At 42.3% G+C, this 24333-nt stretch overlaps 1 protein-coding gene across 1 annotated transcript; it reads right to left on the bottom strand.

Moving 5' to 3' along the window:
• Positions 1–12724: 12724 nt before the first annotated feature.
• On the bottom strand, positions 12725–24084 carry LOC141146054 (histamine H3 receptor-like). Its single transcript, XM_073632815.1, has 3 exons — positions 23766–24084; positions 15898–16064; positions 12725–13468 (listed from the first exon to the last, which is right to left on the bottom strand). The coding sequence occupies exons 1-3, from the start codon at positions 24034–24036 to the stop codon at positions 12725–12727; spliced, it is 1182 nt and encodes a 393-aa protein (XP_073488916.1). The 5' UTR covers positions 24037–24084.
• Between the last annotated feature and the right edge of the window lie 249 nt (positions 24085–24333).

Here is a 24333-nt window from a genome sequence, read left to right as displayed (position 1 = left end):
ATGGCCTCCCTGATTCTGCAAAGCCCGCAAAAGGACCCTAGGATTCATGTCAAGGAGAGGGATCATTACTGGCTGGTAACCCTTCTTGAGCCACGTTAAAAGGGTAAGGTTGCAGAACTGCCTTCGCAGAGGGAGCAGAGGATGAAACATCTTTAGGAGGCCTTGAAGAAAAGTTTGTGCAATGCATTTCCAGATCCTGAGAGGTTACAATGTCCTGGTGCTGGACAACGTGTTGCTGAGGCTTCGTTCAGTCAGAGGAAGAGGGGTGGAGAAGGTGGCCAGCTGACCGATGCCTTTAAACAATTTTTCAGTCCTCAGCGCCAAGGTCTGATCGGTTCAAGCAACCATCGTCAGCATCTGCATTACATGGTGCAGGAATATCTAGGGGCAAGAGCAGACTTGGAGACCTTTCCAACAGAGCATCCATGGGTTACTGGGTCTTGAGGATGGACCACTGGCCATAACTTACTCAATATGCAATTGACCTGTCCTGCATCCAGCGTGCTTTCTGAACGCACATTCAGTGCTGCTGGAGGGTTTGTAACGGATCAAAGAGTGCGCCTGTCCACAGACTCCATTGATAGGCTCACATTCATAAAAATGAATCAGTCTTGGATCAGCAGCTATCAAGCACCTGATGTGGATGTAACTGATTGAATTTGTTATGGATTAGGGATCCCTTAAAGACTATGCCTGACTATCCTATTCCTCCTCAATCTTGATGATGCTAGCTTCCAACAATATTTTTGGTTTAGGGTACCACCACCCAAGGCCCAATTTTTCTGCCCCTGTTTAACAGGGGCATGTAATTACAATTTTTGATCTAATATTTGACAGCAGGGTTACAGTGTTGTGGCACCACCTCTACCACCCAAGGCCCAATTTTTCTGCCCCTGTTTAACCGCTTGCCAACCAGTCGCCGCAGTTGTACTGCGGCAACATGTCTTGGCTGCGCAAATCGCCGTCATGTTACGTCGGTAACATAGACGGCCACTAGGGGGTGCGTGCATGCGCGCCCCCTGCTTGCCCACGAAGCCGATGCGAGTGCCTTGCGGTTGCGATCACCACCGGGCTCCCGCGATCGTTCAGGGGAAAACCGAGAACCGGGATCTTTGTGTGTAAACACACAGTTTTCGGTTCTCTGAGGGGAGAACAGACAGATTGTCTGTTCATACAGAGTATGAACAGCGATCTGTCATCTCCCCTGCACAGTCCCATCCCCCCTTCAGTTCGAACACACACTAGGACACACTTAACCCCTTCACTGCCCCCTAGTGGTTAACCCCTTCACTGCCAGTTACATTTTTACAGTAATCAATGCAATTTTATAGCATTGATCGCTGTAAAAATGCCAATGGTCCCAAAAATGTGTCAAAATTGTCCGACGTGTCCGCCATAATGTCGCGGTCCCGATAAAAATCGCAGATCTCCGCCATTACTAGTAAAAAAAAAAAAATATTAATAAAAAAGCCATAAAACTATCCCCTATTTTGGAGATGCTATAACTTTTGCGCAAACCAATCAATATACACTTCAATATACCAATACCAATCAATATACGCTAGACCTGAAGGGCCTGGTATGGATTTTGGGGGTGACATCCACGCCATTTTTTTTGGTATTTTTATCTGTATTGCTGGGATCCGACAATACATTACAACCGCAAGCAGTTTTTTTTTTTTCAAATATAAGTTTTATTTTCAAGAAAGTAAATGAACAGAAATAGAATTAAGTTACAATCTCCAGCATGTCATTCGTTGTATATCATCGAAAACATATCTGGGCAATGTCAGTACACAGGTATTTGTATCATAAAGTTCAACATTGTTAACTACCAGCCAGTTCATGTAATCAGTTTTTGCAGGCATTACAGGTCTTCGTCTTTCACGTGCTCTATACCTTCTATATCGGAAAAGTTGAAAGATCTCAGGCTCGCAGCACCGAATATTAGATAGCTCACAATAGAATAAAGGGAACAGACATGCTTCGATGAAGAACTGTAGATTCATGAGTCAGTAGACGACCAAGAAAAGATTAAAAGGAAGAAAGAGAAAGAAGATAGGGGGGAAGAGAATATTGGGAAGATGGGGAGGGATGAAGGAGGAGGGATGGGGAGTTTGACCCAGGTGTACCGGTTATTATTGTGTTAGTTTGATCTATGTGGCCAGGAGGGCTATTCCTTCGTCTGAGAGTATAAACATATTCCATAGTCTCCATGTCTGTATATGTCGCTCTTGTTTGTTTTGTGCCGTTTGAACCAGATCCTCCAGTCTTCTGATCTCCTCCACCCTGCGCAACCACATCCCTATAGTCGGTGGAAGCGTTTTTTTCCATCGAAGAGGAATGCACGCTTTCGCTGCGTTCAGCAAGTGCCGTACTATCGATTTTTTGTAGATTCGTGGCGAAATTGCCGTTACATGAAGCAAAATTAGAGCTGGGTCATCACTTATTGTGTAATCCGTGAATTTTTGCGTTACTGAACGTACTGTCTTCCAAAAGTGGGACAGGAGTGGGCAAGACCAAAAGATATGGAGGAGCGTTCCCTTACTTGTTTGGCATCTCCAGCATTTGTCAGATGTATCCGGAAAGTATTCGTGAAGTCTGCTAGGTGTGTAGTACCATCTAGTCAGAATTTTATAATTAAGCTCCTGTGTTTTGGTACATAGAGATGTTTTAAGGGAGAATGTGATAATCTTTTGTGTTTGGGCACTGGTAAACGTACATTGTAGGTCGGTTTCCCATGCACGTATGAACGTCAGGTCAGGTTGTTCTACAGGGGAGTTAACCAAGGCATACATTTTTGATAGAACTTGAGACAAAGTTCCCTCATCATTACAGTAGTTTTCGAAAGTCGTCAGGTCGCGGTTGAACCGTGATGGGTTAGGTATTGTACACAAAAAGTGATGTAGACGAATCGCAGTCCAAAATGGGAGTTGGAATTGACCACTGTCTAGCGTCAATGACTGTATGGATGGCCATTTATTGTTTATCAGGAAATGTGAGGCTCTATCCCTTCCTGTTGATCTAAGTGACCTAAATTCCAATCGTTCTAGTCCTGGGGGGAAACCAGGGTTACCCAGAATTGGATATAGAGGTGTGCTATCTGTGGATAGGGAATTTGCGATTATCGCAGCGTGTCCTACTCGAAGTGATGTGCCTATTAAAGGGTGTGATTTCAAGGTCATTGGTAATCTATCAAAGCACCAGACCGCTCCCTTCAATGGTATCTCAGATTGTGCCTGTTCTAGTTGTGTCCATAGTTTGTTTCCGCCGTGTCTGTTCCAATCTATTATTCTTCCCAGATGTACTGCTCTATAGTAGTTTCTCAGATCAGGGAGGGCTAATCCTCCATAATGTTTGGGGAGTGTGAGGTAGTTTCTACGCAGTCGAGGTTTTGAATTTTTCCAAATAAATTTGATGAAAATGGAGTGTGTCTGCTTAAAGTATTGGGGCGGAATTTTAATTGGTAAAGTTTGAAACAAATATAAAAACTTTGGAAGTATGGCCATTTTAAGTAGGTTACACCTGCCAAACCATGAATGAAACCCCTTATTCCAGTCATCTAAAAGTAGTTTAGTTTTGGTCAATAGGGGGGGGAAATTTAGGTCGAACGTGTGTCTTAGGTCACGGGGAATCAAGGTCCCCAGATATTTAAGGGATGTATCTGTCCATCTGAACTTAAATTGTGACTTTATAGAGTGCAGTCTAGTCGGAGTAAGATTAACTCCCATGGCCTCCGACTTATCAAAGTTGATTTTTAGATTGGAAAAATGGCCATATTTTCCAAATTCCTTCAAGAGATTCGGTAGTGACACTATAGGGTTGGTGAGGGAAAACATAAGGTCGTCAGCATATGCAGATATTTTGTATTGGACATCTCCTATGGTTATGCCTGATATATCGGGATTTAATCTTATAGTACATAAAAAGGGCTCTAACGTTAGGGCAAAAAGGAGGGGCGACAGCGGGCATCCCTGTCTAGTACCGTTCGATATAGGGAACGCATCAGAGAGGATTCCATTTGCCTTGATCTGTGCTGTGGGTGTAGAGTATATACTAGAGATCCATTTTATCATTTTGTGGCCTAGACCGATATGTTTAAGGACCGCCAACATGAATACCCAGTTAACCCGGTCAAACGCCTTCTCAGCGTCTGTGCTGAGAAAGACGGACGGGATATTTCGTTTGTTCACTTCATGAACTAGGTTTAGCACCTTGGTGGTGTTATCCCTTGCCTCTCGAGCGGGGATAAATCCCACTTGATCCAAGTGAACTAGCTTTGGCATAAACTGGGTCATTCTGTTGGCTAGAATTTTCGTGAAGAGTTTGAGGTCCACATTAAGAAGCGATATAGGCCTGTAGCTGCCACATGCCGCTGGGTCCTTATCTTCTTTGAGAATAAGAGATACGTGTGCCCGTAGGGTGTCCCTGGGTAATGAGGCTCCTTCACTTAGTCCGTTGAACATCTTCACCATATGGGGGCCTAATGTGGTCAGTAATGTTTGATAATATTGTATAGTTAACCCATCTGGGCCTGGAGCTTTGCCTGGCTTCATCCCTCTTACCGCTAACTGCAGTTCCTCTATTGTGATGGGCTCTTCCAATCCTACTTTGTCTTCTAAGGACAATCTGGGCATTTGGGAAGCTGTAAGATATTCATTGACCGCGCTGTCTGTTGATGGTTTGGTTGGGAGATTATATAATGAGGTATAGAAATTTTTAAATACCTCCGTAATTTGGGTTGGTGTGGTTTTTTTTTGACCCTCTAGATTTTTAATCTGGGCAATATACGTGTTTAGTCGATGTTTCCGGATAGATCGGGCTAGAAGTTTCCCGCATTTGTTCCCGGACTCATAAGATATTTTCCTACACACTTGTAGGGCAGCTTTGGCTCTATATTGTAGTAGATCAACAATTTGCTTTCTGAGGGATATTAGCTCTGCTTCTATTGATTTGGTCGGTGCTTGTTTGTGTTTAGCTTCCAAGTCATGTATTTTGTCAAGAAGAGTCAGCAACACTTGTTCCCTCTCTTTCTTGATGCGTGCGCCGTGTTTAATAAATATGCCCCTTATCACCGTCTTGTGGGCTTCCCACACTATACCCGGGCCGCATTCTCCTGTGTCATTAAGTCTAAAGTAATGCGTCAGTTCATTCTGTATATCTGTCAGGACCTCCGGAGTCTGTAAGAGACTCTCGTTCAGTCTCCAGAATTTGGATCTGATTGTCATTGACGATGACAGACAGTAGCACATGGTGATGGGTGCATGATCCGACCATGTGATATTGCCTATTTCTACCTTATGGATTGCGTCGAGTTGGCTATGTGGAACAAAAAGGTAGTCTATTCTCGAGTATACTTTGTGTGGGGAGGAGTAGAAAGTATAATCGCGTTCTCCAGAGTGGAGCAATCGCCATGTATCAATCAGTCGGGCATCATGTAGTTCTCGAGTTATGCGTTTGTGTACGCTAGATCGTATAGACGAGGAGCCGGATGACGTGTCCACTGAGGGGATCAGCGGCACATTCAGGTCTCCCCCTAATACCAGTTGGCCCTCTGTGAATTCAGTGAGTAAATTCAGTGTGTGGCGTAAGAAGGTGTCTTGTCGGTCGTTCGGTGCATATATAGTGGCCAGTGTTACTTTAGTGTTTCTAAGTGTGCCTTTAAGAAACAGGAAGCGGCCATTTGGGTCCGCCAAAGTATCTGTACATGTCCAGGGTATTAACCCTGAAATAAGTATTGACACCCCTTTGGATTTGGATGTTACATTAGAAGCGTGATAAGTATGTGGAAAGTGTCGGTTTTTAAAAAAAGTCTGATTCCCTGTCCTGAAGTGTGTCTCTTGGACGAATGCAACGTCCGCGCGAGCTCTCTTAAGGTCAGACAGAAGCATACGGCGTTTCTCTGGAATATTAAGGCCCTTGGCGTTCAAGGAGTATATGTTGATAGTGTCCATTATGACCTGGGCCACACACAAAAAAAAAGAAAAAAAGGGGGAGGGGGGGGGGGATGAGGATTGGATATGGGATAAGGGGGATGGGGGGGAAGGAGGGTGTAGAAAAGATAAGTAAGAGAGAAAGAGAGGATTAAGAAAGCGAACTAGAACTACTGTCGATTAAGACAGAAGATAGTTTTTGTGTATAACATCTGTTGCTAATTAAATTAAGCAAATAACCTTTTAAAGAAGCAGGGCCTGGTTCTCACCAGGAAACGTGCTCCAGCCTATTGGGGGAGAGGTAAGATCAAACCAAGGGAGATTCCCCCGGCTCGCCCCCACCACCTAGCTTGAAAACATTAGGAACCTCTACTTACAAGCTTAATATAGATAATAGTGGACATGGCAGAAATAAACTGAAATTAGCTCAACAAAAAACCCCAAGAGCAATTAACAAAAAATACTTCAAGTACTTTAGCGTCCTGTTTTATTATATAGCCACTAGTTGCGGGCCATACACTTTACCATAGATCATAATCATCTTTGAGAGAAGGTAGGGGGCGTAAGTTACCCCCGCCCCCCCTCAATCCAACCCCGTCACCTATACCGTGTCTCCCTTCTTAAATTCGTCACTCCCCCCTTGCTAGTCGTATCTTCCCTCCTGAGGGGTCATGACTCCAAGTGAGGAATAACCGGGGAGGTGTTTATACCGAGAATTTCACCCCCATGACTGATGGTCAGTAGTCACCTAAAGTATCTCTACTGTGTGCGAGCTCCCGTATGATGTTGTCCTGTTTTCTCTGAAAATATGGGTGAATGCTTTCTTCCACGATTCCCTCTCTAACCCAATCTCAAACCATCCCCCTCTGTCATACACATGTATGGAAGCCCCCTATCTCACCAATCCTGTCTTCGAGTATATGTGTGTTGAAATCATCTGAAGATAAATGAGCAAGTCTACTCCTGTAAGGTCAAATACTGAAAACTCTGCACAATTATAATTAACATTATCATGGGTGTTGTCCCTCCTTCCCATCTACGCATCTAATAATTATCTTAATTACTTGACTGTGCATAAGATATATTAATCCGATAAGATCATGTTGTGTGGCATTCAATACCCTGGACTTGGTTTCTGGGTAGTCTCTTCAGTCATCCACAGTAGGTCGAGGGAGTCCGCGCTAACTGCATTTCCAATAAAAGATATCAGTCCGAGCACGAGAGGGCTGCGATAACCTCACAGGTTATTTCAATGGCAGTCTGTGCAAGCAGTCTCTCCTCTTTTGTGCCACTTTGTGGGGTTCATCGGTAAGACTGGAATTCCTCCCTAGGTAGGGGGGAGGGGTGATATCCATCAAATCACATAAGGAGTGTAGAGAGAGTGTGGACAAAAATTATCTGAGGGGAGTAACGTCCAACGAAAGGGTAAAGAGGACGGGGGACGTCCAACTAAAATGTGCATATAACTGGATGAGGGGTGCCCATAAAGCTATCAGGGAAGATGTAAAATATTTGTTAAATATTTGTTAATATCTCACCGCACACCATGACCAGTTCAGTCCTCTCTTGGCGCTTCTGCCGAAGTGTAGCGTGATCTGCGTTGATTCCGCTGTGGTCTCGGTGATCGAGATCTCTGCCTGCCAGACATTCCAGGCCGGTTGTTTGGGCGCTGTAGGAATTGTAGCCAATCCGGAACTGTCACAGGATCCACGTCTAGGAATGCAAACAAGGCTGGAAGTTCGGTGGGTGACCGCAGTGTGAACGAGTGTTGAGCCTTCCGGAATGTCACTGAGATGGGGAAGCCCCACCTATAGGTGAAACCAGCATTCCTCGCCGCTTCTAGCACTGGTTTTAATTGAGCCCTTCTCTGCAGAGTTGATTGCGATAAGTCCGGGAGGATTCGAATAACCGCACCATCAAACATGACATCACCTTTCTCCCAAGCTGCTCTCAGCACCATCTCTTTGTGTGTATATTGATGTATGCGACAAATGACATCTCTCGGTCTGCCTATATCAGTTGAGCGGGGGCCTAGTGCTCGGTGTATACGATCGAAGGATAGACCCGCTGGGTAATGATCTCCCAGCAGGTCCCTGAAGATCGCTAATGTGGATTCCGCCAGGTCCTCCACCCCCGTTGCCTCCGGTACTCCCCTTAAGCGCAGGTTATTCCTTCTGCTGCGGTCTTCAGCTTCCTCCAGCCGCAGTTGTTGGGCTAGGATCACCGAGGCCTGGGTATTTTGTGCTGTCTCCACTATCGTCAATCGTCGTTCGATCGTGGTCATTGATGATTCTCCCACATCTACTCGGTCTGACAGGGTCTGTATATCCCGTCTCACTCCTGCAATCTCCTGTCTGTGGGACGCCTCTATTCTGCTCACGATGGCTTCTATGTCTGATCTGGTTGGTAGGGCCTGTAGAAGTGCCCTAAGCTCCGCATCAGCTCTCAGTGTCAGTGGCGTGTGTGACAGGGTTAGAGATTCTTGTGAGTCAGTACGGAATATTCCGGGTATTGAGCAGTCTAAAGTTTGCACCGTCGGCATCTGCTGTGAGGAAGCCTGAGGCTGCTGTTCACTGTGCGCGCCAGGCCTCGTGGTGTCCGCCATCTTAGTAGCTGGTGCTGCTCCGGGAGTGTTCACCAAAAATCTCTGGATATCTCCGCCGTTGTGCGAGTTTGGAGACCCCCGATGTCTAGATCTGCCTTTCCGCTTTCCAGCGGCGTACATAACGGGTAAGGAAGCAGAGTGTGCTTGAATAAAAGCCGGTAATGGACGGGTCGGGCCGGGAGCTTCTCAGAGACACGTCTTCACTCGGCCATGTCGAGACCACGCCCCCCCGCAAGCAGTTTTTAATACATTTTTTTCTTTTAGAAATGTAATTTTGCTATGGCATTGTTATAAACAAGGGAAAGATGCGCTACTTTGCAGGCATACTAAGGATACCCCCCAGATACAATATTTAAAGGAATATTTAATTTTTATTTTTTCACTTTAAGCATTATTAAAATCACTGCTCCCGAAAAAACAGCCGTTTTTAAAACTTTTTTTTGCATTGATATATATCCCCTGGGGCAGGACCCGGGTCCCCAGACACTTTTTATGGCAGTAACTTGCATATAAACCTTTAATATTAGCACTTTTGATTTTTCAGGTTCCTGTCCCATAGGCTTTAATGGTGTTCACGTGTTCGAACAAATTTTTTGCCTGTTCACATGTTCTGCTGTGAACCGAAGCGGGGGGTGTTCGGCACATTCTGACAGGCATTAGACAGACAATAGCCAAGGCATGGCTCTCTGACTCTTTCTTCCTATCAAAGGTCAAAATATAGGGTGCAAAGGACATTACGTAATTAAAAAAACAAACAAAGATTGCGGAACACTATGCCCAAATTCCAGAAAAATCTGTCAGCCACGGGTCTCATACTTTCCTCAAAACAGCTTTGATTGACACCTACTAACTAGATCTTCAAAATATCCATGTAGTTTATCATCTACTTGCAATTGTTGGGAATCCTCTTCAGTCAGTGTTTCCCCTCCTACTTCTGCCTAACTTTCTTGACTCACCTTTACCCTAACACATCTTTAGCCTTCATTGATTCTTTTACTCTCTATTTATAATTTTCCTACACCTGACAGCTGAGTTGTTCATTTGACAATACTATTGTCATTATCTCCTTAACAATGCTTTCCATCTATGTTATTAACTAATATCATATGACTTATGTTCCTGGGACTCTGTAACCATCATACCTCTTTAAAGCATTAATATTAAAATACAGTGGGGATGGAAAGTATTCAGACCCCCTCAATTTTTCACTCTCTTTTATTGCAGCCATTTGATAAAATCATTTAAGTTCATTTTTTCCTCATTAATGTACACACAGCACCCCATATTAACAGAAAAAAACAGAATTGTTGACATTTTTGCAGATTTATTAAAAAAGAAAAACTGAAATATCACATGGTCCTAAGTATTCAGACCCTTTGCTGTGACACTCATATATTTAACTCAGGTGCTGTCCATTTCTACTGATCATCCTTGAAATGGTTCTACACCTTCATTTGAGTCCAGCTGTGTTTGATAATACTGATTGGACTTGATTAGGAAAGCCACACATCTTTCTATATAAGACCTTACAGCTCAGAGATCATGTCAGAGCAAATGAGAATCATGAGGTTAAAGGAACTGCCTGAAGAGCTCAGAGACAGAATTGTGGCAAGGCACAGATCAGGCCAAGGTTACAAAAACATTTCTGCTTCACTTAAGGTTCCTAAGAGCACAGTGGCCTCCATAATCCTTAAATGGAAGACGTTTGGGACAACCAGAACCCTTCCTAGAGCTGGCCATCCGGCCAAACTGAGCTATCGGGGGAGAAGAGCCTTGGTGAGAAAGGTAAAGAAGAACCCAAAGATCACTGTGGCTGAGCTCCAGAGATGCAGTCGGGAGATGGGAGAAAGTTGTAGAAAGTTAACCATCACTGCAGCCCTCCACCAGTCGGGGCTTTATGGCAGAGTGGCCCGACGGAAGCCTCTCCTCAGTGCAAGACACATGAAAGCCCGCATGGAGTTTGCTAAAAAACACCTGAAGGACTCCAAGATGGTGAGATATAAGATTCTTTGGTCTGATAAGACCAAGATAGAGCTTTTTGGCCTGAATTCTAAGCGGTATGTGTGGAGAAAACCAGGCACTGCTCATCACCTGTCCAAAACAGTCCCAACAGTAAAGCATGGTGGTGGCAGCATCATGCTGTGGGGGTGTTTTTCAGCTGCAGGGACAGGGCGACTGGTTGCAACCGAGGGAAAGATGAATGCAGCCAAGTACAGGGATATCCTGGACAAAAACCTTCTCCAGAGTGGTCAGGACCTCAGACTGGGCCAAAGGTTTACTTTCCAACAAGACAATGACCCTAAGCACACAGCTAAAATAACGAAGGAGTGGCTTCACAACAACTCCGAGACTGTTCTTGAATGGCCCAGCCAGAGCCCTGACTTAAACCCAATTGAGCATCTCTGGAAAGACCTAAAAATGGCTGTCCACCAACGTTTACCATCCAACCTAAAAGAACTGAAGAGGATCTGCAAGGAGGAATGGTAGAGGATCCCCAAATCCTGGTGTGAAAAACTTGTTGCATCTTTCCCAAAAAGACTCATGGCTGTATTAGATCAAAAGGGTGCTTCTACTAAATACTGAGCAAAGGGTCTGAATATTTAGGACCATGTGATATTTCAGTTTTTCTTTTTTTTTTAAATCTGCAAAAATATCAACAATTCTGTGTTTTTCTGTCAATATGGTGTGCTGTGTGTACATTAATGGGGAAAAAATGAACTTAAATGATTTTAGCAAATGGCTGCAATATAACAAAGAGTGAAAAATTTAAGGGGGTCTGAATACTTTCCGTCCCCACTGTAGGTTAAAAAAAAAAAAAGCATAGAAAAAGAACTTCATGCCACCATCTGCTAGGCTACAAACTCCCTTTTCCATATCCCCAATTTTTTTTCCAAAAATTTGAATAGCCTTCATGTTTGGTTTGGTAGAAGTTGGACAGCAACATGGCATGCTGGCGGCCACGTCAACACTCCTAAATGTGGAAACACAAGGCACAGGCAGTTTTTTTTTTTTACTATAAGAATTAATGTTTCAACCCTTGGGTTTTTAAGGTAAACATTGGCCTGTGGCTCCAGTTTAGGGAAATAGGGATAAATCTGGAGTTTAGTGGGTTAAAGAAGGATTAGTGGAGGAGGCGGAAGAGTGTGCATTAGCAACGATGGTTGCTTTCTGCTTGGGAGTAGAAAGATGAAACAGGTTTCATTAGCCTCTCTTCTGTGTGCGTTGGCTGGTTTTGGTGAGGGAAATGCAGACATGCTTTTGAACATAAGGAGAACACAAAATAATGTACTCCACTGCTGCAATTCATAGAAGCAAAGCATAGTTTACTTACTAATCCACCTAATCTCTAGAGTTTGTCACCTCTCCCTATCTTTTCCCTGCATTAGCTCATACACAATGACACTATGGCTCCACCTTTTTATAGTAAGGGACTGGTTTTCCCTTATTATCAGCTGTTGTGAGTCTGCTGAAAAGGAAAGGGTTAAAGGGTGCATAGACTATTATTGGTGGGGACAAAATCCATACATCATGAATTCACCCAAGATCCACCCATTGGGGTTGAATTTTAAAACCAAACATTCATTGCAGATTTATCACCAGGCTGCCATGCTAGCTCTACCTGTGACAAAAAATGTCACTGGGTCAAAAAAACACACAGTGGAAATATTCTGATGGAAGTTTTAATGATTCCTAATTTTCATAGTCTGTTTCCCCACTAGAGATAATTTCCCTTAATTTACTGTTGAGACAGCTAGTGATGATAATCTCTTCAGCAGGGACAGAGATCACAACTAAAACATGGGGATCCATTTCACATCTTCTGGGTTGAATGACGGGCAGAGTCAATACTTCAAGTTATAATTTATATTAGGAAGCAATGAAAATTTGTTATACAAAGGTAATGGTTACTAATTCTTTAATTAAAGTACATAAGTGAACTAGAAACAACATTTTTAACAAATGTCACAAAAGAAATATGAAGCACTCGGCTCGATATGTACAGTATAATAAAAACAGTAGGTGACCTCATAGCCAGTCACGAGTCTTTACATCAGTGTTCTGACAGCAAATTACACTATTTTATCACAGGGTAATTTTATATACATTTTATTAACAACGCACTATAAACAATGTTGGAATATATTAAGAGAAAATTGCACTGGAACTAAATAATGTAAAGGAAAATTTAATGTTTATTAAAAGTCATCAATTTAAATCTGCACATTTGAGATAATTTAACAAAAGCGTCTCTAAAGTTTTTGTGGCACAAAGGATAGATAATTGGATTCACTGAAGAGTTAATCCACAACAACCAACTTGTAACTTGGTTCCAGTAGGAGTCAACACATTCATCATGACAAGCTGCACGGATAGTCTGAAGAAATGTGTATGGGGCCCAACAAAACACAAATACACAGACAAGAACAGACAGTGACTTTGCCACTTTCTTATCCCTAGAAAGTTTGGCAGCATGGTTACTTGAGTTTCCACTTTCTGAAGAGGTGCTCTGGAAATTTACAGATGCTTCAAGCACTTTATTTTGTGTTTGACTCTTGTTTTCTCTTTTGCCCAAATTGTTACTCACAACAGCCATGTCTATGGATGCTCTTATGTCATGTGGTAGATTCATATGTGTAGAAAGAACTGGACTTCTTTTTCTAGTTCGTAGTTTTATGTTCCAGTATATGCTGATGTTAAAAAATGAAATGCTTATCAGTGGAAGAATGAAGTCAAAAGTTGATGCCCCAAGAAGAAAGTGCCAGTTGTAGTAATATCCCGCTAAACACTGGCCTTCAGGAATGTTGCTCTCACCATACACATAATCCCAGATGATAATAGCTGGACTGTAGAGAAGGAAGGACAGCACCCAGACTGTGCCCATCTTCACAACAGTCTGCCTATGGTTGTTTTGTTGATAACGATATGTCACCTAGACAACATGAGGACAAAAAAGGATTATGTTTGTTGCTCTCACAATAATTTAAGCATCAGCTATCAACTATTTAGAGTATGTTCACAAAGCGAATTATTTATGTATTATAGGAATTTATATAGAGCCATCAATTTATGCAGCACTTTATGTATTTTGTATATTCCTATCAGTCCAAGCCCTCAATTACCTTACAAGATATACATACCTCACATGAATAAATACTAGGGCCAAATTAGACAAGAGCCAGTTAACCTTTCAGTATTATAACGAAAAACAGTGCAGCGTTATAATCACTATTTACCGCTAAAGAATTGCATACATGAAGGATATACTGTATATTATTGCAATGTCAATATACACTATATTACCAAAAGTATTGGGACACCTGCCTTTATACGCATATGCACTTTAATGGCATCCCAGTCTTAGTCTGTAGGATTCAATATTGAGTTGGCCCACCCTTTGCAGCTATAACAGCTTCAACTCTTCTGGGTAGGCTGCCCACAATGTTTAGGAGTGTGGCTATGGGAATGTTTGACCATTTTTCCAGGAACGCATTTGTGAGGTCAGGCACTGATGTGAACGAGAAGGCTTGGCTCTCAGTCTGGTTGAGATCAAGACTTGGTGCAGGCCAGTCAAGTTTCTCCACCGCAAACTTGCTCATCCATGTCCTTGCTTTGTGCACTGGTCCAAATCATTTGGTGGAGGCGGGATTATGGTGTGGGTTGTTTTTCAGGGGTTGGGCTTGGCCTCTTAGTTCCAATGAAGGGAACTCTTAAGGCATCAGCATACCAAGACATTATGGACAATTTCATGCTTTCAACTTTGTGGGAACAGTTTGTGGTTGGTCCCTCCTGTGCCAACATGACTACGCAACAGTGCACAAAGGAAGGTCCAAAAAAACATGGATGAGCGAGTGTGAGGTGGACTAACTTGAAAAAAAGTGTTACTGTGCCCACAAAATGAAGGTCCTGAGGAAACATTGTCATGAAACGCATTGACCTCTATGGATTACTGAACTTTGAAAGATAATAAAAAGATAAAAAAAAGATAAACTTTGGAAGATAATAAAAAGGAATGTAAAATATCTTATTAGGCATGACCAAATATTTGTGGGGGGATTCCCTGTATGTTTTTTTTATGACTCTGTATGTGATTTTAATCATGTAATAAAAATGTTGATTTTAACCACTTACGGACCGCCCACAGTCGTTTTACATTGCTACTTTGAAGAGGAGTATCGTTGTTATGGCAGCAGCTAGCCGCCAAAACCCCGGTATCCTCTTTTTCAGCGAGCGGTCCGCTTCACGATAAAAGTGCTCTCTGCAGCGGATTTGCCGCAAGATCACTTTTATCGGCGGCGGGAGAGAGCCCCCCCTCCCGTTAAAAAAAAATAATAATGTTTGGGGGTTCTAAGTAATTTTCTAGCAAAAAAACTGTTTTTAACTTGAAAACACCAAATCTCAGAAAGAGGCTTGGTCCTTAAGTGGTTAAAACAATTATTTGGTTGTTATCTTTAAAGTACCAGTAAAGCTAAAAGATTTCTCTGTGTTTTGAATGTGTTATAAGGGGATGTGGTACACAGCAGGATGGCTTAGTATTACGGTTTAATTATTAATTATAGGTTGGTGCATGGTAGTCAATTGCATGTACTCAATGTCCTACTATAAGTGCTGAGTAGTGTCCACTTTCTAACTCACATAGGCTATAAGGCTTGATTTAACTTATAATCAAAGGGACAGTTCACGATCTGTCAGACTGTTAGGGTCCCCAACTGTGGCCAGTATGAACAGAATAATATTACTTGGCACCAGATGTTAGTGGGATTACAAAAGGACCCTGCATTGATGATAGTGGGTAGTGGGATGCCCTTGTGTTGGGAGTCTGTGGGAGTGAAAAAAATCTCTAGCATTAGTAATCAGTAGAAGTAAATAATGCCCCAGTATCAGTGGGTATAATAAATGTCCCAGCAATCAGATAGGAATGATACTCCCTTATTGGACCCATCAGTAAGAGTAGTGCCTGATTGTTGATATCAGTAGCAGGAACATTTTTCCATCATTGTCACTGGTTTGGAACCCCCATCCTCAAACTGCTGTTCAGGGTTATTCATCTATAGAACTATGCAGTCACTGTCAGGCAGGATACCACTTTGCCCAACAGCGACTAAGATGCATTGCCAGGTGCCCCCTGCCACTCTAATACAGTAGCTCCCTCTAGCATGCAGTCAAAAGTCCCTGCATGCGTGACATTCTCACTGAAGGGGTCGTTCTACCGCAAACAGTGTGCTGTAGTTTAGAGAGGGAGAGAGAGAGGTATAGATAGATATAGGAGCATAGAGTAGATAGAGATGTAGGATGCTATTAGGATTTTAGATAATTGCTCCACCGAGCTTTGTATTTTAATAAAAAAACATAAATACTTACTGCTAGGGTAATAGACAAAAACCTGTCATAACTGATGAGAACAATATTAAACACAGAAGCGGTACACATGAGGTTGTCTGCTATTAACCAAACCTTGCAGAGGAAGTCACCAAGTGTCCACGTGCCAGTTATGATGAATGACGCACTCACGGGTATACAGAATGCTCCTTGTAAATACAAGAAATGTTATAAATGATGCAATTTGCAAATACACTAATCTCAAAATGCAAAGTAAAAAAAGTTGAACAAGCATTATATAAAATACTGAACAGAAAATAAAACAAGTGCAAATGACCTATATCTGCTGAGAACGCTAAGCCCTCGTTCACACCAATGTGATTTGTCGTGTGATTTCACAAGTCACATGACAAGTTGCACCCCATTTTCAGCAATGGAACCATTCAAATCATTGCAACTCAAGTCACAGCAATTTTGAAAAAGGCTACTGCACTACTTTTCTGCGATTTCATTGTGACTCGCATTGACTTCTGGTAAATGAAGCAAGCCGAAATGAAATTAGAGATCCAAATCACACTGATATGCTTTGAAATCACACTGAATTAGCGCAATTTCAAAACTGCACTGGTGTGAACCAGGGCTAAGGGTGCCCATACATACTACATTTGGATTGTACAATTCTGTATAACCTTATTTAAATGTACCTATACTATGTAAAATTGGCATAAACCTAAACAATTAAATGAATATCATGCAGGTGCTTACATTTTATAGTTGATGGTGGATTGAAATGAGTTTTATGCCAATCTGCTATATTTAGCAAAAGGTCATATGACGTCCTCCCAGAACGGACCACGTTGCGGTATGATCTGGCCCCGGCTATGTCCACCAGACACATGTGATGACTGCTGCCAGTACCATGTGATCGCTGTTATCAATCACAGCAGATGACGTGACAATTGTAAACAATGAATGGCTTTGAGTCATGCCATTCATTGTGGACAATTGCATGGCTAGCTGTTTTTGGTCACAGTGATCACTTGGTACAGACAGGGCCAATCACAGCCCATCTGTACCATGTGATTAGCTGTGGCCAATCACAGCTAACAACAATACACACTGAATAAATCAGTTTCATTCAGTAAAAATGGTTGATTATACCAATTAAATTCACTAGTATAAACAATCATAATGTGAAAAAAAAATCTTGATCACTTCCCCAGAGTAGTGCAAAGTTAGTATGGTACCTCTGTATTGCTCTGGTCACAGTGTGTTAAAAAAAAAAAAAAAAAAGTAAAGAAAAGAAAACAAAATATTATATACATACTGTCATCAGTTATATGATAAGACTGTACTGCAATGGTGGTTTTTTAAATTTTTAAATTTACTTATTTTCCAAAAAAATTGTGACTGTGACGGAACGTCCCACACTCCGCTTGAGTGCTTCCGTCAGTATACCGTTTTCTAAGTCCTGGAACAGGAGTCCAATGGATTTGGCTATAGGAACCCCCAAGAACCAGACAACACTAGTCTTGGAGTACATCAGAAATAGCCTCCTTTAATTGAGATTTCACACAAATATATGCAGCAGGATGACAATACAAACTGTAACCAGAAACCTAATTAACATGAGCTAATTATCTAATCCTTTACCCAGACTAGGTGACTCAGAGACATGACCTTTAGGACAGACTTGTGGTCACCGAGCTTCACACAGTAGCAGAGTTTATTAACACAAACAACAATGGGTGAAAGACTCTTAGAGCCCACACTAGACTCATTTACAATAAACACATTATAGAAGACAACAGACAGGTGGCTGGAGTTAATGACATTAGCATCTAACAGTATGAGTCCCAATAGTATGAATCAGTCACTATTCTAATATGGCATATAAAGGGTTCCCAGAGTCTGTGTGTCTTGGGGGGACATGGACCTGAATCCAAAGTAACACCACCTCCAGGGTCCCCAGGCATACAGCTCACAGAGAGCACCATTCCCCCAAATGCCAGGGCCCATGATTGGTGTGCAAGAGGCTAGCATTCAGTCCCCTCCAAAAGCCTCTGTCCTGGCTAGGTCTGTCACAGTGACAAAAAATTACAACTTCAAAAAACTTGCCATGCCTCTTACTAAATACCTTGAAACTGTCTACTTTCTGAAAAGGGGTCATTTGGGGGCAGGGGCGGACTGACAACTCATGGGGCCCCCGGGCAATAGGAGAAGATTATGGGGCCCCCGGGCAATAGAAGAAGATTATGGGGCCCCCCGGGCAATAGGAGATTATGGGGCCCCCAGGCAATAGGAGATTATGGGGCTCCCAGGCAATAGATTAAGGGGCCACACAGTATACACACTGAAAAGGTACTGGAGAGGCAGGGCAGCTATAATCTTGGGATTTTTTAAAAAACACAGATTTTTACATACTGTCCCTGGTTTTATTGAGGCTGGCAACCCTGATGGGGCCCCTTAGTGGCATGGGGCCCTCGGGCAGTGCCTGAGTGCCCGAATGGTCAGTCCGCCCCTGTTTGGGGGATATTTTTTCTGTCCTGGTGTTTTCGGGTCTCAAGAATTGAGATAGGCCATCAGTATATCAGGATTTATCACTTTTCAGATATATACCATAGTTTGTGGACTCTATAACTTTCCTACAGACTAAAATATCACTAAAAGAAAGCTCTATTTGTGTGAAAAATTATAAAAAATTTCATATGGGTACAGTGTTGCATGACCGCACAATTGTCATTCAAAGTGTGCAAGCAATGAAAGCTGAAAATTGGCCTGGGCAGGAAGGGGGTGAAAGTGCCCGGTACTGAAGTAGTTAAAACAGGGTTTGTGATTGGTTTTCCTGTTCCAGTATCTTAGAAATCAATGAAGATCAACATGACAGGCAACCAGCATTTTCAGAAAGAGAGGACAGCTAAAGCTCCATGTTTCTTTTGTAAATTTTTCATACCAGACCCTGCGCTGCCAAAAATCCAAAAACAACAAACAGATATGGGTAGATAAAGTGGATAAAAATATACAATCAACATTTGCAAATTCTTATTTTAATAGTGGCATTATTTGTACAGATAGCACCACAGGCTAGAGATGCACATTCCAATCTCCCAATGGCTACTTTAAACATTATCTCCTACAATGTCAGGGGTTTAAACCATGCAACCAAACGACACCAAGTGCTAAGGGAATTAAAACAAGCCTCCGGCTCCATTGCGTTTCTCCAAGAAACGCATCTTACACACACTACTCCGGTTAGACTTTCCTCTCCTCATTTCCCAAAATGGTATTATAGTCTTTCAGACACAAATAAAGCCAAAGGTGTTGCCATTGGGTTCAGTGGAAATGTGTCCTTTCAGTTTAAGGAGATGATGTCAGATACCCATGGTAGGTTTTTGTTCTTGAGGGGCTCTATAGGTAACACCCAATGTACACTGGCAAACATTTATCGTCCGTAATATGCCGCTGGACCCTATCTTAGACACGTCTCATTGTCGTTCCAACATGCCATACAAATGCCTAGCTTTCATTAAGAAAAGACTGTACGAACTCCAGCTAATTGATGCCTGGCGTACACTCCATCCCAAAGATAAGGACTACTCCCTATACTCTAAAACACACCACTCTTATTCTAGAATTGATAACATCTTCCTTGATCACTTCCACCTACCCCTCTTGAAATCAGCATCAATAGGTATGGCCTCATTATCTGACCATGTCCCGGTTTCTATCAGGATATCTATCCCCTCTCTACCCAGACGCTCCACCAATTGGAAGCTCAACGACTCCCTCCTGTCTAACCCGGTTGACTCATCCACTTCGGCCATCGCCCTGAAACAATACTTTGCAGAGAATGGGTCCTCAAACACAACTCTCTCTCTGCTTTTGTAAGCACATAAGGCCACGATGAGGGGTAAACTTATTGAGTTAGGTACTAGGAGGAAGAGAGAACAGGGCCAGCAACTTAATGACTTAATGCAGCAAATAGCAGACCTTGACAGACAGCACAAACTATCCCTACATAAATCACATCTAGAAGCCCTAATGCAGAAAAAAGAAGAACTTAAACTATTACTAAACTCTCAAACAAAAAGACACTTTCAAATTTTCTCCCGAAAACTATATGAATGGGGTGACAAACCAGGCAAGCAACTGGCACGCTCCATCCAAGCGAAGAAATCAGCTTCCTTTATCTCTAAAGTCAAATTCTCCTCGGGAGAAATAGCTCACAAATCCCCTCAAATTGCCAAAGCGTTTCAGGAGTATTACACTGACCTTTACAATGTCAAAGGGGCCTTAGATACTCTCATTCCATCAGAGAAACGTTCATGTATCCTAACCTACCTGAAACAAGCTAACTTACCTAAATTATCCCGCAAAACTCTCAATCAGTTGGAGTCTGACTTCACAATGGAAGAGTTTCAAGCAGCGCTCAAAAATACTCCGTCGGGTAAAGCACCTGGCCCAGACAGTTATACTGCAAAGTATTATAAGACCTTTAATGACATACTAGTACCCAGACTTACATCTTATGCTAACTCTATTTCCAAAACCTCGGGATACCACCCAGAATCTCTGTCAGCCCATATCACTATTATTCCCAAACCTGGTAAGGACCCTACTCTCTGTGGCAGCTACTGCCCCATATCCCTACTGAACCTAGACATCAAGCTTATTGCTAAAGTCATGTCCACCAGACTCTTACCTCTTCTCCCTAACTGGATCTCGGCAGATCAAACTGGATTCATCCCAACCAGAGAGGCCAGGGACAATTCTCTACGTACCCTCTCACTCATTCACCACGTCCGGAGGTGCTCCCAGTCCACCCTTCTCTTATCTACTGATGCTGAAAAATCTTTTGACAGGGTGGACTGGGACTTCCTTAAGGCAACGTTCACATTTTTGGTCTTGGCCCTAAAATGTTCTGTCGCATCTCCTCCCTGTATTTACACCCAACGGCCCAAATCCGAATAAACGTTACGCTGAGTGACACCATAACACTACACAATGGAACTAGGCAGGGATACCCTCTATCCTCTTTATTGTTCGCCATTTCCCTTGAACCTTTCTTAGCACATATCAGGCACAACAATAGCATTCATGGAATTAAAGTGGGCACTAGAATACACAAGTACGCTGCATACGCGGATGATATTCTCTTTTACATCCAACAGCCACATATCTCCCTTCCGAATATTATGTCATCCTTCCAAACACTTTCTAATTTCAAAATAAATTTATCCAAATCAGAAATTCTCAATATTAATATACCTAATTCTTTCGCTATACGATTAAAACCACAATTCCCTTTTCATTGAAAGTCAAACACTCTAAAATACCTGGGTATCCATCTCACACCTAATCTCCACTCTCTTTTTAGATGCAACTACATTCCTCTACTCAACAATATTAAGTTGGACTTAAGACAATGGTCCTCCCTCCTACACTCCTGGTTGGGTAAAATAAATGTCATTAAGATGAACATTCTTCCCCGAGTGCTCTTCATCTTTCAAATGTTGCCTCTGGGTGTGCGTATAGGGTTCTTCTCCATTTTACAAACCATGGTGTCCCACTTTGTTTGGAAGGGCAGACACCCTAGGATCTCCCGAACGACCCTTTTCCGTTCCAAAAGTACGGGTGGTCTTGCCCTTCCAAACTTTAAGGCGTACTATCAAGCCATTATGTTCTCTAGGATAGCCAATTGGAAATATGCGAGTAATAGTAAGCTATGAGTTCAACTGGAACAGGATCTGTGTGATTCTGACCTGTCTATCACACCATGGATCCCCTGGTCCTCCAGAACCCTCTCACCCAACACCTCACCGCTAACTACCTCCACGCTTGCAGTTTGGGACTCTATGCATAGAAAATTCTCTTGGAGGTACAACTCACCTCTACTACCGATTCTGAACCATGACTTCTTTCTCCCTGGCCACATGGATAGTGGCTTTAAATCCTGGTAAAGCAAGACCCTCTTCTCCTTCACCATCTAATTCAATCAAATAACCTCAGACCTCTATCCGATATATTGGATTCCAAACAGATCACCTTCATGGACAAATGGAGATACAAACAAATACAGCAATTCGTCCGCTCCCTACCTCGCCCAATACGGAATACGCAGGAGCTTACACCAATTGAATATATATTCTTGCATAAAGATCCACCTCTCCATTGTATTTCACAATTCTATCATACAACTACATAACCCTTCCTATCCGGAATATCTCAACAAATGGGAGTCTTACAATCTAATATCAATGATGACCAGAGAGACAAAATCCTACAGCTGGTTCATGTCTCCTCTACTTCCTCTAAAACAGCTGAAATGAACTACAAGCTGCTGACAAGGTGGCACTATACCCCGGTTAAGCTACACAGTATGTTCCCCTCCAGTTCCCTGTTGTGCTGGAGGAATTGTGGGAATACAGCATCTCACGCACATATCTGGTGGTCATGCCCAGTTATCCAACCTTTCTGGACAAACATCATCCAACTTATCAATCAAATAATGAGTAACCATACCCATGGATCCATGGACTATACTGTTGCATAAACAGTTGGCTCCTTCAAATGTTCTCTTACACCACACCTGCTAAACGCTGCTAAAGCGCTCATCCCGGCCATTTGGGGTCAATCTGTTGCTCCTTCCTTGGAAAATTGGATAAAGGCGGTGGAAAATACCTGTCTTATGGAAGAACTTACCTTTATAGCCAGAGACAAACTTAAGCGTCATACCACAATCTGGGCCCAATGGACAGAATTCAAAAGTTCCACTACCTGCAAGACCATCATGTATGTGTCTCATGGACCCGCACAACAAACTCCCCCTCCCGTATCCAAATGATGCATGGACATATAGAAGTAGCTCTAGCCAAAAGTAATGCTATACTAGTACGTAGCCTGTGTTAAGTTGTTTTATATGGTACATCGCCTACCAGCATTTTTCCACCTTAACCCTCCTTTCTTCTGCTTTCCACCCCCACTTTTGCCTTCATCTTACCCCTCCTTCGCTCTCAACCCCTTACTACCTTCCCTCTCCTCTCTCCTTTATCCCCCTCAAAATTATCTACCATTTGTCTAGTTGCCTTACTGTTAATATGCATCCAATTGTTACACATCATCCCGGACCCAGGTCAATGTACAAAACTGCTTGCTGTATATTACCTGTGTTATCGACCCTGTGTGTCTTTGGACAGTATACCTGTTATGCCCTGTACACACGGTCGGACATTGATTCGACATTCCGAAAACAAAATCCTAGGATTTTTTCCGACGGATGTTGGCTCAAACTTGTCTTGCATACACACGGTCACACAAAGTTGTCGGAAAATCTGATCGTTCTGAACACGGTGACGTAAAACACATATGTCGGGACTATAAACGGGGCAGTAGCCAGTAGCTTTCGTCTCTTAATTTATTCTGAGCATGCATCGCACTTTGTGCGTCGGATTTGTGTACACACGATTGTAATTTCCGACAACGGATTTTGTTGTTGGAAAATTTTATAGCAAGCTCTCAAACTTTGTGTGTCGGAAATTCCTATGGAAAATGTGTGATGGAGCCCACACACGGTCGGAATTTCCGACAACAAGGTCCTATCACACATTTTCCATTGGAAAATCCTATCGTGTGTACAGGGCATTATACTTATATGCATATAACGTTGTTACACATCTTTGTGAACTGCTACTATTGTTTGATTAATAAAAAAAGATTAAACAAAAAAAAAAATAGTGGCATTATTTAAATGAAATGCAATACTTGTGTCACTATTTCAGTGTGTTTGTAAAATTGTTAGAAGATGTATTTAATTTAGTACATGAGTTTCTATCATGATTTATAAAAAGATGGCCCCTCCAATTCATCTCTGTACTTCAGTATAAAATTATAAAGGGAAGCATAAGACTTACCAATAAGAAAATCACAGATGGCCAGATTAAGGAGAAAAAAGTTACTTTGGTTTCTAAGTCTTTTGTCAACAATAAAAGCTAAAATTACAATAACGTTACCAAGGACAATGACTGAAGTAATCAGTGGTATAAAGATATACAAGAATATGGTTGTGCTTTTGGACAGGGAGGTTTTTTCACGATCTTCAGTAGAATTTCTGTCACTCATATTTCCATCTAGAAAAACATAGCCGACTTCCACACAATGTTCATAGTATAAAAAGTGTTCCATGTAAAGTCTATATATGACGCCTGTTATCCCTATCGCAGGATTAGCGACAGCGTGCAGGATTTTATAAGATCAATGGTCCTGCATGCAGCGATCCTTGTGCTTGGGACACTGCAGATCAGAGGAGCTTACAGCTGGTGATAGAAGTATTGTGCATGTTAATATGGTAATTGTTTTGTTCAAATTATACCAAACTCCACTGTGGGTGAATGCTCTTGTGTTTTATAGTCATTGTGCCATTTGTCTTCAATTATATATTTTCATACCAAACTCCACTGTGGGTGAATGCTCTTGTGTTTT

This window comes from Aquarana catesbeiana, linkage group LG05 (assembly GCF_042186555.1).
Source record: "Aquarana catesbeiana isolate 2022-GZ linkage group LG05, ASM4218655v1, whole genome shotgun sequence".
Taxonomy (NCBI): Eukaryota; Metazoa; Chordata; class Amphibia; order Anura; family Ranidae; genus Aquarana; species Aquarana catesbeiana.
This window is presented reverse-complemented; position numbering and strand designations above follow the sequence as displayed.